This window comes from Galleria mellonella, unplaced genomic scaffold (assembly GCF_026898425.1).
Source record: "Galleria mellonella isolate WM207_F2 unplaced genomic scaffold, CSIRO_AGI_GalMel_v1 utg32, whole genome shotgun sequence".
Taxonomy (NCBI): domain Eukaryota; kingdom Metazoa; phylum Arthropoda; class Insecta; order Lepidoptera; family Pyralidae; genus Galleria; species Galleria mellonella.
In genome coordinates, this window is record NW_026442075.1 from 1,622,316 (window position 1) to 1,640,992 (window position 18,677).

The 18,677-nt window shown below is 30.4% G+C and overlaps 2 protein-coding genes across 2 annotated transcripts; both read left to right on the forward strand.

The window, feature by feature from the left end:
• Window positions 1-34: 34 nt before the first annotated feature.
• LOC128200962 (uncharacterized) lies at window positions 35-7,647 on the forward strand. The gene is made up of 5 exons (XM_052896291.1): window positions 35-366; window positions 2,301-2,514; window positions 4,117-4,332; window positions 6,708-6,815; window positions 7,512-7,647. Exons 1-5 carry the CDS (start codon window positions 195-197, stop codon window positions 7,630-7,632), a joined length of 831 nt encoding a protein of 276 aa, XP_052752251.1. The 5' UTR covers window positions 35-194; the 3' UTR covers window positions 7,633-7,647.
• Window positions 7,648-10,064: 2,417 nt separating this feature from the next.
• On the forward strand, window positions 10,065-17,836 carry LOC113510840 (uncharacterized). Its single transcript, XM_052896313.1, has 6 exons — window positions 10,065-10,279; window positions 11,313-11,502; window positions 13,217-13,436; window positions 14,560-14,757; window positions 15,076-15,183; window positions 17,693-17,836. Exons 2-6 carry the CDS (start codon window positions 11,319-11,321, stop codon window positions 17,823-17,825), a joined length of 843 nt encoding a protein of 280 aa, XP_052752273.1. The 5' UTR covers window positions 10,065-10,279; window positions 11,313-11,318; the 3' UTR covers window positions 17,826-17,836.
• Window positions 17,837-18,677: the final 841 nt, after the last annotated feature.

Sequence of the window (18,677 nt, forward strand, 5' to 3'; positions counted from 1 at the left end):
GTTTCACGACAGTCAACCAATGTGTCAATTTTGAATTTCGAAACGACATTTTCTTTTACGAATCCCATGTTGCCAGTTCTAGTTATCTTTTTAAATAAAAAAGTCGTCAGTGATACATTTGTAGAATTATAATTAAACTTTTTGGAACGAATTTAACTAGTATTTCTCTTGGTTGGTATTTAAATGAAATAAACATGCAATTGACCGTTAAATTTGTCTTATTATTGTTATTGTTAGAAGCAGTGGTTAGTGAAGCATCTTGTCTTAATGATAATTGCACAGTAAATTTCGAAGAAAACGAGACAAAAGTGCTTTCAAGAAGAAAGAGGTATTTGATATTTCCAGATGGTAGTTCGTTCCAATTGGGTGAGTAAATATTATCATTAACGGGCATTACTCCCTTGAATGCATTGTGAAGTAATTAAGTTACTTGTGGAGTTTTAAGTAATTAAGTCGTATTTTTTATTACTTTTCAGTATTAATTATAATTACAATGTACTATAAGGTTGATTCAGTTAGAAATTTATCATAATAATGACTTTTAAAAATATAATTAATTATCAAGTACACTATACGTTTTAACTTTGTTGTTGAATTAATTTGTCGTTTTGTTACTCGTATAAGATAAACTAACAACATAAAATATATTGTGTAGTATTAGATGGAGTAAGATTTTTTAAGTATATTAAGCATTTTTATAATATTTCAGTTATCAGTAGAATTGAAATGAAAACTTACTCCTTCTTTTTGAAGTTGGATGAAATATTTTTTTTCATTTATTTTTTGAGTGTAACAGTTACGTTTTATTTATTTATTTTACAATAAAATGTGTACAAAAGGCGAGCCTAATGTCGTATGGCATTCTCATTATCAACCAGCCAACTATTAGGTAAAAACAGAAAGCGTTTTAGGGCAGTGGTGGTGAGCACAAAGTACACAAACAATTAAATTTATCTAATTTATGATTATAAATTGTAATGATACTAAATATCATACCGGATAATATTATAAATATATACAAAACACACAGACACAAATACACACACACACACACACACACACACACACACACACACACACACGCACGCACGCACGCACGCACGCACACACACACACACACACACACACACACACACACACGCACGCACATACCTACACAAACGTATATATAAATCGCTTTATAAATATAGTGATAGATATGTTATGATATACCTATTTAAGTTTGGTTACCGCTGTCCCATCATTGTTTTTACCGCGAAGCAGTTGTGTTTGCATGGCTGTATTTCGATTTGAATGGTGGGATATAGCAGGGAATTTACAGGGTTCAGGGTACAGAGGTATAACACTTTAGTCTTCAAGAATGGCAACGCATGGGGGGTGTCGTGAGTGAAACAGTGCTACGTTCATGAAACTGTTCATGTCTATAGGGAACGGATACTATTTTCCAACAGATGAGCCGTCAGCTTGTTTGCTATTCTAAGTTGCATAAACAAAATAACTAATAATTAATACATAGAGCTGATTTAGTTGATTCAATAGATAATTAAACAGATTTCTTTTAAATAAAAGCTTACTTACTCGATGCCATGCGCAGAGCCATAGGTATTCTAATCCAGAAACTTATGGCAGTAACAGTAAACGAATTGGACATAAATCCAGAATTATATGACGGTGTTGCGAGAATAAGTTTTATGCTCAGAAAATTACTGAAATAAAAAAAAATATATCCAAATAAAATAATAGTGTAGATAGGCATCTCACTACACTGTAAAATAACTGAAAGGGGGTGGAGTGACTAAAACGATATGAATAAAATAAGATGGCTAATGTTTGCCATTAGCGCGGAAGTGTATGCAAATGTTATAGTGGTACTAACTAGTATCATCTCTGGGTTTCATTTTCGGTGTATTTGTATCATATCTACTATATTTTTACTAAAACACACACACAGAGACTCACAAATGCGTATGCACGTACACACACACGACACACACACACACACACACACACACACACACACACACAATACATGTATTTATAAGAATGCTTTACTTTATGCGTATGTTAATTAAGATAATCCATTCTTTAAATATATTATATAATATTATAATATGGAATCAGTATTCATTAACAGGATCTCATTTAGTTTTTCCTGAATTTTTTTTATATTACGATAAATTAAAAACAAATCTCGAAAAAAAAAAGAACAACTGTATCAGTATCTAGTACTAAATAGTACTGTTGGTACAGATACAGGTTGTTCTTTTATTGTATATGTATAATAAAAAAAATCTTTACAGTTTTATGTGTACAAACAGCAGCAGTAATACCAATAGGCGATATATTTTTATACGGAAATACAGCGGCGCTGGCTTGGTCCCTGCCTTCGGACCCCAGTTTTTTATATATGTTGAAAAAATACGACAAAGAGGCATTAAGGAGAGGAGACATTGTTAATAGTGTAAATTATCTCGACGAGAATGGACACATTATAGCTAAAGTCCCATATAAGAGGTGAGAAACATACTAAATTTACTAATAACTTGTATTTTATAATAAAATTACTACAGATACTACAGCATGGGGTTCTTCAAAAGGGGGTAAAGAGGTTTCTTCAGGGTCGGCAACGCGCGCCTAATACCGCGGGTATACGCGCGCGTTGTAACCCCGTAATGTCAGGTGGGCCGTATGCTTGTTTGCCACCACAGTGGTATAAAAAAAAATAAAAAAAAATTACTACTAATATTTGTTAAAGTTTTAATACTGGCTGTTGACACTGAGGTTTTTTAGAACAATGTATTATTTTTAAGTGTTTGTTCTATGTCAGATTTTTATAAGACATGTCTCGTATTTTTTCGCTAAACTTATTATTTTATATCTCAAATACGTATATGTTTTATTACTGCATCCTGCTATTTACAACAATATTATAAATGTATTATAAAAACTAGATGTCATGTCGTATAGGGAGGTCAAAGATATGGCCTGGGATAGAGCTGGCTGGAAAAACATGCATGAATTAGTTGCATCGACAAAAGGAAACTCTTAAATAAAAAAGAGAGAGATTATAAATGTTAAAGTTTGTAAAAATGTTTGGATGTTTATATATTTATTCGTTTGTTATTCTTTCACGTAAAAACTATTGGACGGATTTTTTTTAATAAATGGTAACCCCGTTTGCCCTAACGGTATTCGCTGGCGGGGCACCAGTGAGGGATGATAGGTTTTTTTTTATACAACTTATAATGGCAAACAAGCTGACAGCTCACCTGATAAAAAGTGATAACCGTCGCCTATGAACATGAGCAGTACCATGGACATAATAGAGTAGACTGTTTCGCACATGATACCCCCCATGCGTTGCCATTCCTGAGGGCTCAGGTGTTATTCCTCTGTACCCAGTAAATTCACGCCATATCCCACCCTTCAAACCGAAACACAGCTATGCAAACACAACTGCTTCACTGTAGAAACACGAATAGGACAGAGATACCCAAGCACATGACTTTTGTACAAAGTCTCCCTCTGGTCAGTTAGCCCATCGCAATAAAAATACACCTCGAAATCAGTACAATGGTTTCCAGGGGGGGGGGGAGGAGACGTAGAGGTCGACCTGACAAGGTATATTACTAGCAATAGGATTGACACTTTGCGTTACTAATAATCCCTTCCTTTTAAATACTGGACGGATTTGAATGAAATTTGGTACACGAGTAGGTTATATTGATATTTGTGGGCAAAGTAGCGGAAAACAACTATTGTAGTATTTAAGAAAAACTGATGTAAGAGATTTTAATTTAAGTAATGGAAGTCAAAACATTAATTAATTATTTTAGACTCTTAGTTTTAGAATATCTGTCTGTACGTATGTTTATTCGAGCATCATGCAAAAAAAAACTGTCCCAAATTGAATGCAGTTTTTACAGTTGATAGACTTTGACAGCCACAATACTGTTCATGTATTGCCATTCCTAAAAATAAATTTACGGTTGTATTTATTACGATTGTAGTTTACATTTTTTTAAAAAAAAAATAACGCATGAATAATTTTAATTTCGCTCTATCGCAGTTATACAGTTATGGAACACGGAGTTTTGATTGCGTAAATTGTTTCAGGAAACAAATAGTGAATCCGGCGTTCGCTAAGCGGAGCGTCGACGAACAAATTACATACAAGGAAAAACTAAAAACCAAAATAGACCGAATGAGTATGCATGGGAAACAACTCACCAGAGATTACTTGAAAAAAGACCATTTGGACGATAGCACAGTCGAGTTTCACAGAAATAGTCGGGTTGAATTGTTTGAGAAATTAGAAAAATTATTCACAGCGTGAGTAGTCAAGTATTTTAATGGTTGAGTAGTGTTGCCTACATCGATTCTCTATTAATTGATAGTATAATCTGAATATCGATAGGATCGAGTCAATCGATCAATCGAATTAACCGATAGCACTAATATGATGACCAAATATTAAATTGCGCCTTAAGTAGAGTAAACGTAATTTATTCGATTATAATTAATGAATAATTATGATAATAGTAGGTGAAATACTTACTTTTGGTAGTATCGATAATAATGGCAGCTAATTGAAAATAATAATATCGATTACATAGCCTTATCAATTCTAACAGAAGTTATTCATAAATTATTTTTTTATTTATTTATAGAATTACCAACCTAAGATACAGCGAAACATTTTAATACAATACACTTGTAAATTAGATCTTACTGTTCTTACATTTATAGGCAACCACAGCATGCCTTGTGTTTGATAAACATTAAAATATAATTAATTTATTAAATGTCATTAAATGAATAAAGATATTAAGAATATGAATAATAATATAATAGAAATAATGGAAATTGTAATTAAATTATTTTAAATTATTATATTGTGATAATGATTATATAATCAATTACTTTACTATTATTCGTATTAATCGAATCAACGATTAATAAACGCTACCCAATGTTAGTAGGCAACACTATCGCAAAATATTTTATAACTTCGCTATAAAATATTTTCCTTTCTATAACGTATTTTACTGAAGGAAATTCCGTAATCCGCATCTCCTGTCGCTATGTATATTTATTCTGCTCTTTATGATATTTTGCTTTTGTATATCGTAGTATAATTCGATGTATCTCGAAAAATCCAACATCAATAGCATGGTAATGTGAAACAATAGAATTTATATATATTATGAATGTGAAAGTTTGTAAATATGATGGTATGTTTCTTATCCAACTACGCTTAAAATGCTGAATGGATCTGAATTAATTTTGATACACAGATAGTTTGTAACGTTTAGAATTTTATATATTTATTACATAGGTATAGTAACGGAAAATAGCTTGTATAATAATAATATAAAAAAATATTACAATAAATTTATTAAAAAATAATTATGTCCAGCAGTGGACAGTTAACATCTGATAAGTCGATGATTATTAAAAAGTATAAAATTTAAAGGGGTAATGACCGACAATGCTATGCGGTAGAACTATATGCTTTGCTATATGCATTGTAACAGTAATTTACTATACGGAAGGACAATGTAAATCATTTCAACCAATAAAGCATGTAGGATGCATGTATGGTAATAACAAAATTATCACTGGAAGTAATTATGATTTATTTGATTGATTTGGAAAAACAGATAGAGCTTGGATATTCATCTATTTACAATACATAGATACATATATGTCTATTTATTGTTTATATTATTATGGTATTTTCCAAAAAAATATCGACTTCAATTGTTACAAATATAGGATATTTAGATTTAAAAACTAAACTACAGATTTGGTTTTAACATAATATCTATAGGGCCAATCTGTAAGTCTATCCTTTCAAGTAAAAAAATAAAATAAACAAATTAGTTTATAGTAAAATAGGGTACGTATTTTCTAAAATACTATTTACCCGTGCGAAGCCAGGTCGGATTGCTAATTTAAAAATATATATATATATATATATATATATATATATATATATATTATATATATATATATATATATATATATATATATATATATATATATATATATATATTAACACACATCATAACCTATATTATTCAGAATTATAATAATACATATTTACATTATAACGGTATATATTTACACATATTTCATAACCTATATCATTGTTAATTATGACAATAATTATTAACACACATTTCATAACCTATATTATTCAGAATTATAATAATACATATTTACATTATAACAATATATATTTACACATATTTCATAACCTATATTATTCAGAATTATAATAATACATATTTACATTATAACAATATATATTTACACATATTTCATAACCTATATCATTGTTAATTATGACAATAATTATTTACACACATTTCATAACCTATATTATTCAGAATTATAATAATACATATTTACAAATATTTCATAACCTATATCACTGTTAATTATGACAATAATTATTTACACACATTTCATAACCTATATTATTCAGAATTATAACAATACATATTTACATTATAATAATATATATTTACACATATTTCATAACCTATATCATTGTTAATTATGACAATAATTATTAACACACATTTCATAACCTATATTATTCAGAATTATAACAAAACATATTTAAAAATATTTCATAACCTATATTATTGAGAATTATGACAACAATTATTTACACATATTTCATAATCTGTTTATAGACTAGGACAAGATGGCCGCCAGTGCGTGCTCTACAAACTATGTGAGGCGGCGCAGTTCGCTCCGGAGCAAGGCACATTCCTACAGGAATTCCTCAGAGTCATCTTCACGTTAGTATGGATTGTTGTTGCTGTTGGAATTCATTTTAAACTCGCTTGTGTTAGCGGTTCTATTTAGACGTAATTTTCTTGTGAGATCATTATTGTACACTTACGCCTTTTACTCAACTGTCAAAGAGAGGAGGATAATGATTTTTTAAGATGTTTATATGTATTGCGTATTTATCACGTTATGTAGCCTAAATATTTTGATACATTATAATAAATAAGTTAGAATTTTATTAATTGTGACATAGATTAATCTTATTTATATGGTTTAGATTAGATAGATCGTGTACACTTGGCATAGAATAGGTCACCCCTTCCTTTACCGTGGGTGTCGTTAGAGGCGACTACGGGACGGCGAGGGATTTGAAGCAGTGTCCAAAGGTTAACTGCGGTTGCCAATCTGCCTGCCAAGAATGGTAACTACTGGCAAAACCTCCCAAGGGGAAGCCTTATCTTCTGCAGTGGGCAGTTAAAGGCTGATATGATGATGATGTTGATATTGTTTAGATACTTTCTTATTACTGACATAATTGATTGAATATAAAAGACTGCAAGTAATTTGGTACACATTTTTCATCTTAATTTACGTAAGCAAGTTGATTGTAAAGTAGTTGGCAATAAAATAAAAGTTAAAAAAATATTTTTGCCCGCCAAAATTTGACATAACAAGTCTATGACAGTTTTCTTTTTAATTTACAGATTACCCAAAGGAAAAGGATTCTCGTCAGAACAACACAGAGATTACGACCAAGCCCACTTGCCGACGAATGATTGCGCCACTTTGTATCCGGGCTGTTATGATTTTGAATTGAAAATCTAATAAACTGTGAATTCGTAGTAATTTGAATATTGTCATTTCACAAGATTAATTTAGGGCTGCATCTCATAGATAATCGAATTAAATACTGATTTTCTGCTTGCTTGAAACCAAAAATTTTACGTTGAAACAAGCCAAGCAAGGCGTGTGTACAACGTAAAATTTTTAGTTTCTTCATATTATTTATTATAGATTAACTATTTTCATTCAATTATTATCATTATTCATTCATAACATTGGGAGTCAATTCTGTGTGTATTCCAAACACGCTGGCGTAATATGATTTTTTATCCATATTACAAAAAAAGATTTGGCTTATTACGACTGACATTTTACGACTTGCCTGATTGTAAAAATAATAATTAATGATAAAATTAGTTCGTTACAGTCCATAAAATATTATTCCTGATATAGGAAACTATCGAATTAAAATATAAATTTCAGGGATAGCTTTAGGGAATGATGACACAGAATCAGTTCCAATATCTCCATTCACAATCAGTGCTGCTCCCAACATAGCCATAAACCGCGCTCATGAATGAGGGAATACTGAGTTCCAAAAGTAGTCAGGTATCCGTTAATTAAAGCTTTAGTAAAGCCAACATAAATAATCACAATATAGTAAGACTCATAATGCTTATAATTCAACAATCTCCAATCACGTTGAATCATTTGACCTGATTTCATTATCACCTATCATCCCTCATTGGTACTCTGTCGTAATCTAATAACACGGGCATTCTATTTACATTAATTAAAAAGTATCAAGTGTCATCCTTTAAATCAGAACTCAGCATGCAATAAGACTGCAAAAATAGGTGAGACATATATCCGAATTTGCACCAATCCTCCCTCTGCATCTTAATGAATGGACGTCGTGTGAAGTGTAACTCAATTATAAAATTGGACTAGGAGTTTGCGGAAGTACTACACCAACTACTTTAATCAGTTTTAATTTGTTTTATCCTGTTAAATTTAACGCACAATGTGAGATTTGCAAATGCTCGTTGTTGTAATGATTTATTGTATAAATTCATCTTAACAATTTATCAAAATTTATACTTTTTATAAACATTTAAAAAGACTAGATTTTCGCAGATTCTCATGTCGATTATATATTTTTATTAATTTTAAATATATATATTTCGTTTCTAAATCGACACAATTTTGATTTGTAAATCGTGTTAGTAATTTGTCGCGTGATCCACGCATAGAATGGACCACTCATTTCTTTTTCGTGGGTGTCGTAAGAGACGATTAACAGATCTTAATAGTCACGGGATGGGCAGTAGCGTTTCTTTTAAAACATCACCAAACTCTGATTGCGGTTGCCAACATGCCTGTCAAGCATGATAACTACTAACAAATCCTCCTATAGAAGGCCTATGTTCAGCAGTTAAAGGCTGATGTAACATATAATAATAATAAATTGACAATAAATAAAATTCTTTATATTAGATGAAATGTGACTTGTATAAGCTATATGCTAGGTCATGTGCATTGAGGTAAAAATATCCTAAGTGTTAGTCTGGAATATTGTGTATATTTTAAATAAATTCAATGAAGTAATAAATATTAATTATTATTTTAATTTAGAATATAAAGAGACATGAAATCTTAATAAATTAAGCTAAATAATGAAGTGTCAGGAAGTTTATCATGTTTAGATTTTTTTCTACTAAATTATGCGCAAGAATGCAACTAAATATTTATTTTATTTATTTATTTATTTGGTGCACATAACAGAAGTTTACAAATACAAACTTAAAACATAACTTGCAAGTACAATAATATATTATTTAAGTAAACTTGCCGCAACATGTACACACAGCATGATTCAATAATAAATACAACAGCAACAAAGCCATTCGGTTGCAACAAAGAAGGAAACATAATTTTACATTAAATTTTCAACAACAATTTGAGATAAAAATTAAAACATAAAAAATAAAATAAATAAAAGTTAAATTAGAAAAAAAAAAACAAAAGTTAAATGAGAAGCTTCTATACATTAGATTATTCAAATATTTTATACAAATGGTTTCAAGTACTCGTATAAGTTTTATGAATATTCCAACAAATTATTTATTTATTCATATCTTTTTTATGACATAAGAAGCTTGCAACTTACCTGATATTACTCGTAAGTAATTACCGTCCCTCGTAGGCACCTGCAACACCAGACAAATTGCAGGTATGTTGCTGGCCTTTTAAGAAGGTATATGCCCTTTTCTTGAAGGCTTAACATTTAATTATTTATATTAATATTATTTGTTAGGAATTATATAGAAAAATCTTGACATAACTTCTTGATTGAATAACGCACACAGATAGGTCACTTATTTTTTAATATACGCAGGTAATTTCATAGGATATAGTCAGTCTATCACAGTAAGAAGCGAAGTAGTAAGATAAACATTCTAAAAATAAAGTTACAGGACATTTTGTTTCCTCCATTATCGACCTGTCGATCAAATAAAATTCTTTTAATTTAACAGTTTGTTACAAATTAATGTCAGTATACTGTTTAGCATCTCAGAGAGAAGTCTTTTGAATGACCAAGTAATTGTGTAAATAAGACCCCTTTGTTTCGTATGCTTGCTAATGTTACCAGTCTGTGTTGTCCACTTCCGAAGTTTAGAAACTCCAGGTGAGTGATATTTATATTTTATCTAAAAATAATGACATTAAAGTCTTAATTTGTATAATAAGAAATAATTAGAATTTGTATATAAACAATAATAGCAATTGTTAGTAACGACAAATATAGTAAGTTCATTAAAGTCCCGATTTTTTTATAATACGCAAAATATATTAAAGCTGATGTGAAAATATTTTTAAATACGTAATCCTAAATAATTTTTGATTCGGGAATCTTAAATAGGTTTAAAATATTTTACAAAAAAAATATACTATTCTATATATATTTTATGTCTTTAATATATAAAGTTCTTTTTATTTACATATTCTTAAAGCATAAATTATTGTTTTTAAAAAATTACGTGAAGTAAATTAATGTTACAATTACAAATAACTTTAATTAAAATTATTTATTTTAATATACTTGTATTGTATTTAATATTTATTGTACACACTGACAAAAAAATATATCAGAGGTAAGCAAATGTACAAAGGAGAGCGTAACTCTAAAAGAGTTCTCTTCCAGCAAACATGCAAAGTAGAAAGGAGAAAGACAATTTCTCTTCTTCTTTTTTTTTAATTAACTCATCAATTTATTGAGATTCATTATTAATTATTATTATAAAAATTCTAATAAACGGGTCAAGTACAATAATGTAATATGATATATATATATATATATATATATATATATATATATATATATATATATATATATATATATATATATATATATATATATATATATATATATATATATATATATATATATATATATATACACATTATATATATTCGATATTTTACTTAATTTCATTAATACGTATCCAATATTCATAACTCACTCACTGTTACAATAATTATCATTTTACTTTTCGTATATCTTCCAATTACATTATTGTACTTAACACGTTTAATAGAATTAGAATTTCGAATAGCTTCCGATTACTTTAATTGGAAGCTATACGAAAAGTGAAAAGATATTATAACAGTGAATGAGTTATGAATGTTGAACATGAATTAATCAAACACCACATTTTCAGTGCAAAATGCTAATTAGAACCTTCACTTGGATTTCTCTAATTGCAACTCTGGATTGCGTGCGCACAGAAATTGCAGAATATAGTTTAAACAATACTGAAATGAATGAATACGAAGGTATTGAACATTCTAAGATGTTATCAAGAAGAAAAAGGTATTTGACGTTTCCTGATGGGAGTTCCTTTCAATTAGGTAAGTTAACTTAATATTATATTTAATAATTAATAGTTATTTGTTGTTTTTTTTTTTATACTACAAAGGTGGCAAACATATAGCTCATCTGATGATAAACGGTCACTGTAGTCTATAGACGCTTGCAACACTAGGGGTGTCACGTACGTGTTAACGACCTTGAAGATACCTTAATTATACTTTTTTGGAAGTCTCTAGGGAAAATCTAAGGCAAGTGTCAGTTGTGTCAAGTGAGTGTTCGGAGAGAAAATTCCTTTGAAACTGCACTGTATGCGTCTATTTCATGGGTATTTAGGTTCAAAAAGGTGGTCGCAAAGATTTTGTAGTCTGACATGATAGCAGCATTGTCATGCGTAGTTTAGTTAGTTTCTATTACAAAAAATAACTGTCACTATGAAGCGACATATAATTTTTGAATTTTATTTTAATTGGCACAAGTAAGAAGGTTACTAGTCTGTCTGTCTGTCTTCGGTAACACAAACTCGTATATCTTGAATTAGGAAGAAAGAAAAAACTATAATTTATAGATTTTTCTTTCTTTCTAACTAAACTATAACTAAACTAACTAACTAACTGTGCGTAACAATGGAATTAGAAATTAAATGAAAAAATACTTTTTTGTATTAAAAATGTTAAAATGTTTAGTTTTAAATAGGGTATACATGAAGTTTTTTTTATGCAACTTAGAATGGCAAACAAGCTGATGGCCCACCTGATGGAAAGTGGTAACCGTCGCCTATAGACATGAGCAGTACCATGGACATAACAGACATAACAGACGGACAGAACAACTGTTTCGCCCATGATACCCTCCATGCGTTGCCATTCCTGAGGACTCAGGTGTTATTCCTCTGTACCCTGTAACTTCACACCATATCCCACCCTTCAAATCGAAACACAGCCATGCAAACACAACTGCTTCACGGTTGAAACACTTATGGGACAGAGGTACCCAAGCAATCGACTTTTGTACAAAGTATGGTAAACTGGTAAAGTCAAAAACTAAAAGGAGTTTATAATTATCATTTTAAAGAAGAATCAATAAAATTGTCCTGCTATCAACAGGAAATTTGATGGAATCAAATTGCAGAAAATATATTAGAAGGAACTCGTCCCTGAATTAACTTCCATTAAGCGACCCACTTTGCAGATTCTTGCCTGAAAATTGTCAATACTACGTAATTGGATGAATTGTTCCTTCTCGGTGAGAAACGAGAACATTGGTTATGAATCATAACCAACATTCTCTATATTTATTATATAGATCATATATATAATTGTAATCAAAATACATATATAATAAAAAATACAATATTTTAATGTATTTAAATAAACTTTAAAAATGTTAAAAAAAAAAACATAATTTATGCTGATTGTATAGAAGATTGGTAGTTCTAACTATAAAACACACAGGTAGTTATAAAGAAAAAAATAGATATATTAATCGTGGTAAAATTAACATGGGACCAACATAGGAGTAAATTTTTTTGAACGCATATAGAATCATTAAAATCGGTTTAAAAATGGCAAAGATTTCTTTCACAGATTTATCGTACAATTTGAACATAAGACCTTTTATAATAAATAACCTTAATAAGGCCATAAAACCATTCAGGTCATAAAACATATGTTCAAACTTATAAACATGAATACCAAACTCCTCTAAGTTAATAAAATTGTACACATTTTTTAATTTATTTTGTATTATTTTTAGTCTTTTGTGCTCAAAATCAGGGCTATCTACCAATTGCTCACCTAATGTGGTTTGGTAATACAGCAGCGTTAGCGTGGGAATTACCTACAGATCCAAAATTTTTATATTCCTTGAAAAAGTACGAAAAAGGATATAAGTCTAATAGACGACAAGATATTTCGAAGCACATATACTATTTGGACGAATACGGTAAAGTTATTGGTAAAGTACCATATAAAAGGTAAGATAAAAAGTAAATATTTTTTTTGAGGTTAGGATTAACATGTGTGATGGTGGTCTACCTGACTCAATGTATCCAACATTGTGATGCCCAATATACCCCTCATGTTTTGCTATTCCTAAAGTACATACATACATATCTTGACAGATATGCCTTGACAGATTGACGCCTGTCTCCCATTAGGGTAGGCAGAAACAATGGAACGCCAAACGCTTCGATTCAAACAAACCTCTTTCGCTTCTTCCACATTTATCAATCTTTTCATACACGCTCGCCCGTTACGGGTATTTTTAATTTGGCCTTTCTTCAGCACGTCGCCTATTCCTAAAGTCTATGGTACTAAACCTCTGTATCGTGTGATATTATTGCTATATTCCATCATTATAAACGAAACACAGCCATCCAAGTACAGCTATTTGCTAAAAAACACGAGCAAAACAGAGATAGCCAAATGGTTGACTTTTTTACAAAATCTATCTCTGAAGAAAAAATCTTCTTGATAATAAGCTGTTTCTGGAAATCAGCGTCCATTATGCAATGAAATGAATATACCATTTCTAGTGTATTCATCATGATAATTATCAATCGTCATTGCCGCGGTGACGAGATTACATTTTGATCACTTAAAAGAAACCCAAAATATAACACGATGAGTCGCAAATGGTTAATTTTTAATTTCTCTGCTATTATTATATATGTTATCTATATTTTTTTTATAGCACAAAGATGGTAAACGGTCACTATAGCCTACGCCCCCAACACTAGATATGTTTCCTGCTCGTTATCAACCCTGAAGAAATCTTAATGTACCCAATTTGAAGAACCCCATATTGTAGTCTCTAGGGAAAACCTCAGCAGGGAGCTCATTTCACTGTCTGAGAGTTCGCAGAATAAAACTCATCTGAAACTGTTTCAGTAATCAATCTTTGGTCATTACTAACCAAAAATTACAAATTATCAAAAATATTACAATTAAACAGTATTAAATTATTTGAGAAATTAGATTATTATTATTATTTATACATTTTTCCAAACAAGAAGACAATAATACTGCTGGTATTCCAGAAAATTGCTCTTTTAAAACCATGTCACACGTTCCATTTACCTTTGTATTTTATTCCAGGAAACCTATTGTGAATCCTGCATTCGCTAAGCGCAGTGTAGATAACATACAAGAAAATAAAAGGAAGATTTCTATTATTGATATGCATAATGCACAAAAAAGAAGAGATTACTTAAATAACATAGACGAATCAAGCATAGAGTTCCATAGAGGAGGAAGGAAAGATCTTTATGAAAAACTAGAGACGTTGTTGGATGGGTGAGTTCATTTTATCTTCCTACTAGCTTTTTATAGGTAATAAACAAAGAAACAAAGTCATTTTCACATTTATAAAATTGGTTAGGATAACTACATAAAATATCCTATGTACTAAGTTAGGATATAATGTAACCGTGTACTAAATCTCATTCAAATTCGTTGAGTAGTTTTTGTGTGAAAGAGTAACAAAAATTTATCAATGCATCGTCACAAACTTACGAATTTATTATATTAAATATGATTTGTAAGTATGTTATAACTCTGAATTGAATAAATGAACAAATAAATAAAATAAATATCTTTAAATCTACGTTTCAGGCTTGGCTGGAATGGCAGAGAGTGTATTTTGCGATTTTTATGCGAATCTGGTAAAAGGAAAAATTCACAAGGAACGTTTTTGGATGAGATTATGAGGGCAACGTTTACGTAAGTAGGACATGGAAGTTTATAAAAATGTTTGGATGTTTGTTACTCAAATACGCTTACATTTCGGTACACAGATGGACAAAATGCTAAGGATTATAAAAATGGTAGATATTTCCTGCAATTTTTCCTGCGGAAATTGGATTATAAAGTATACTATGTATTAATATAAAATATAATCTATCTGCGTACCAAAATTTCATTAAAATCTGTTCAGCCATATAAACGTGATTGAGTAACAAACATAGATATATCTTAATGAAATTTTACATTTATAACATTAGCTGTATCTGTTTAGTAGTTTTTGCGTGAAGGAGAAACAAATATATATACATTTATTCATCTACCATCTATCTATCCTTACAGAGTTTGAGGAACGGATGGATTTTTTTTATACCACTGAGGTGGCAAACAAGCATACGGCCCACCCGATGGTAAGTGGTTACCGTAGCCTATGAACACCTGGATGGATGTTGGTTGTTCTTTCACGTAAAAACTGTTAAACGGATTTGAATAAAATTTGGTACACGGTTTGATTATATCCTTAATACATAGGATACTTTATGCATTGATGCATACGGATTTTTTTTTATACAACTTAAATAGCAAATAAGCTGACGGCCCACCTGATGGAAAGTGATAACCGTCGCCTATAGACATGAGTAGTACCATGGACATAACAAAGTGTAGTGTTTCGCCCATGATACTTTCCCATGCGTTGCCATTCCTGAGGACTCAGGTGTTATTCGTATGTACCCGGTAAATTAACTGCCACATTCTACCCTTCAAATCGAAACATAGCTATGCAAACACAACTGCTTCATGGTAGAAACACTATTGGGACAGAGGTGCCCAAGCAAACGACTTTTGTACAAAGTCTCCCTCTGGTAATATCCTCTCCTTCCTCTCTCTATCCTCTCCATTTGGATATAGCCGCAGGATACAGCTAGATAACAATAAAAAAAAAATGTTTAAAGTCACTTCTATTTTTAAATCTAAAAAGGATCTTTACACTATCAGTAATCCGTGTAAGAGATTAGCAGAGAGAAAACTTTATAACGCGATAGATATCGTCTTTGGATGGCATGGCTTAGTGCAATGAGCCTTGGAAAATGGGTTTATTCCAATGAATAATTAATAACTTTGCTAAGCTCGGAACTAAAATTCGAAACGTAACGTTCTTTAGCCACTAATATTTATAAATGAAGTTGGACATTTATACTAGCTTCATGTGTATATTTAATATTTTTAAATTCACAATAAATTTAATTGGAAACAATAATATGGATGTAATTGATTATTTATTTTATAATGGAAAAATAGTTTAAGGAAATTATACCTACCTATATGTAAAACATATATAATGCATATCACGTTTCATTTAATCACCCGTAATACGAGTACAAATGAGTCAATTATTCATATGATATTATAATTAAAAACTATTTTGTAACTGGATGAATACACACAAAACTAATTCATTTTACATATATATTGCTATTTGCCAAACCGTCTGCCAAGCATGACAACTATTCCTATAAAATCCTAAACTCTAATTATATATACAACATGCACGCACGCACGCACGCACGCACGCCCGCCCGCCCGCCCGCACGCACGCACGCACACACGCACGTCTGTAAGAGATAGCTTGTAACGATAAAATAGCTTTTTGCAATTGCACATTGTGTAAACAATACAATACTCTATGTATACATCAATTTTGTGCATAAATAGTTTTAAATCAATCATTTCAGAACTTGTCGTGTATTGTATTTGGCAGAACAAGTTTTGTATAAAAGAAAAGTTTGTGTGTAAAGAAGTTGTGAAGTGTAGTTTTCTTAAGAACCCCCGAGCGAAGCTGGAATAGTCAGATTATATATATATATATATATATATATACACAATTGGGACTTAACGCGATTTAAAAACATGTGTATTTCTATTGTGTATTTAAAAATATGTGTAAACAAACCAAAAGTTTGGAATTAACTATTCGTATATATGTATATATTTTACGCAACATAAAATCGCTAAGAAGCTGACGGCCCACCTGATGGAAACTAGTAACCGTTGCTTTTAGACATGAGCAGTACCATGGACATAACAGAGTATACTGTTTCGCCCATGATACCCCCCATGCGTTGCCATTTCTGAGGACTAAGATGTTATACCTCTGTACCCTGTCGATTCACTGCCATATCCCATCCTTCAAACCGAAACACAGCCATGCAAACACAGTTGTGTTTGGATGTAAAGCAGTTGCTTTACAGCAGAAACTCGATAGGGACAGAGGTACCCAAGAAGATGATCATGCGTTATCATTCCTGAGAACTATGTTAAGGTGTCATGCCTCTGTACCCTGCAAATTCACTGCCATATCCCACCTTTCAAACAGAAACACCTGGTAATTTATATTTCTAATTTACTATCGTAATCTTTTCAATTTTTATACCAAAGCAGAAAAATCTTAACGTATAGTCGTAATAGAATTAAGTGTCCTATTGTTTAGATTGCCGCGAGGCGTCGAGTTCGCGAGCGCTACACACAGGCAATACGACGACGCTCATGGGACCGATGGGGACTGCGCAGTCGAGTATCCACAATGTGAGGACCTGCACGGCCTCCAATTGTATGATAACTAATAAAATATTCGATGGGATCGCTGCGGTTTTATTTCTGTTTCATTACAGCTTTACAGTACAGGAAAGATGTTAGTACTAGCTTGATACCTCGTTTAAATAATAATATATTGAATAAAAAATAATAATGTATTGTATAACTAAGGAAAGGAAATATAATGTAGAATATATATATATATATATATATATATATATATATATATATATATATATATATATATATATATATATATATATATATATATATATATAAATTTGCACGCCGACATAGAGGCAGAATGTACACGGGAAATATAAACCTCTATCAACTAAAATTACCTGCATTCTAGCAAAATAAATTCATTTAATTTCATTTCATCTCATTTCATCTAATTTCATCTCATTTCATCTCATTTCATCTCATTTCATTTCATTTCATTTCATTTCATTTTATTTCATAAACATTGTCAAACACGGTACACGTCACGCGGTAGTGTTATCTAATAAATTAATTGTCTAGTTGAAAATTATATATAATTTTAATTCTTTAAATTTTAAACTACTTTCTTTTTTATTGAAAAAAATGTTATTACTTATTGACTTAATGACTTTTGTCTAGTGATCAACGTAAATAAATATCTGTATAACGTAATCCATATAACGTAAATGTATATATTATGAATTAACTTGATATTGTTAATTGTAATATAGTTATATTTATTATGATTACTATAATACTTCTAATATTCAATTTAATTTATGTACATTGTTTTTTAATTAATGACTACAGTCACAATTACAGTTGACTGTCACATACATTGAATACTAAATAAGTAAATAAATGAGTGAATGAATGAATGATTGAATGAGCGAATG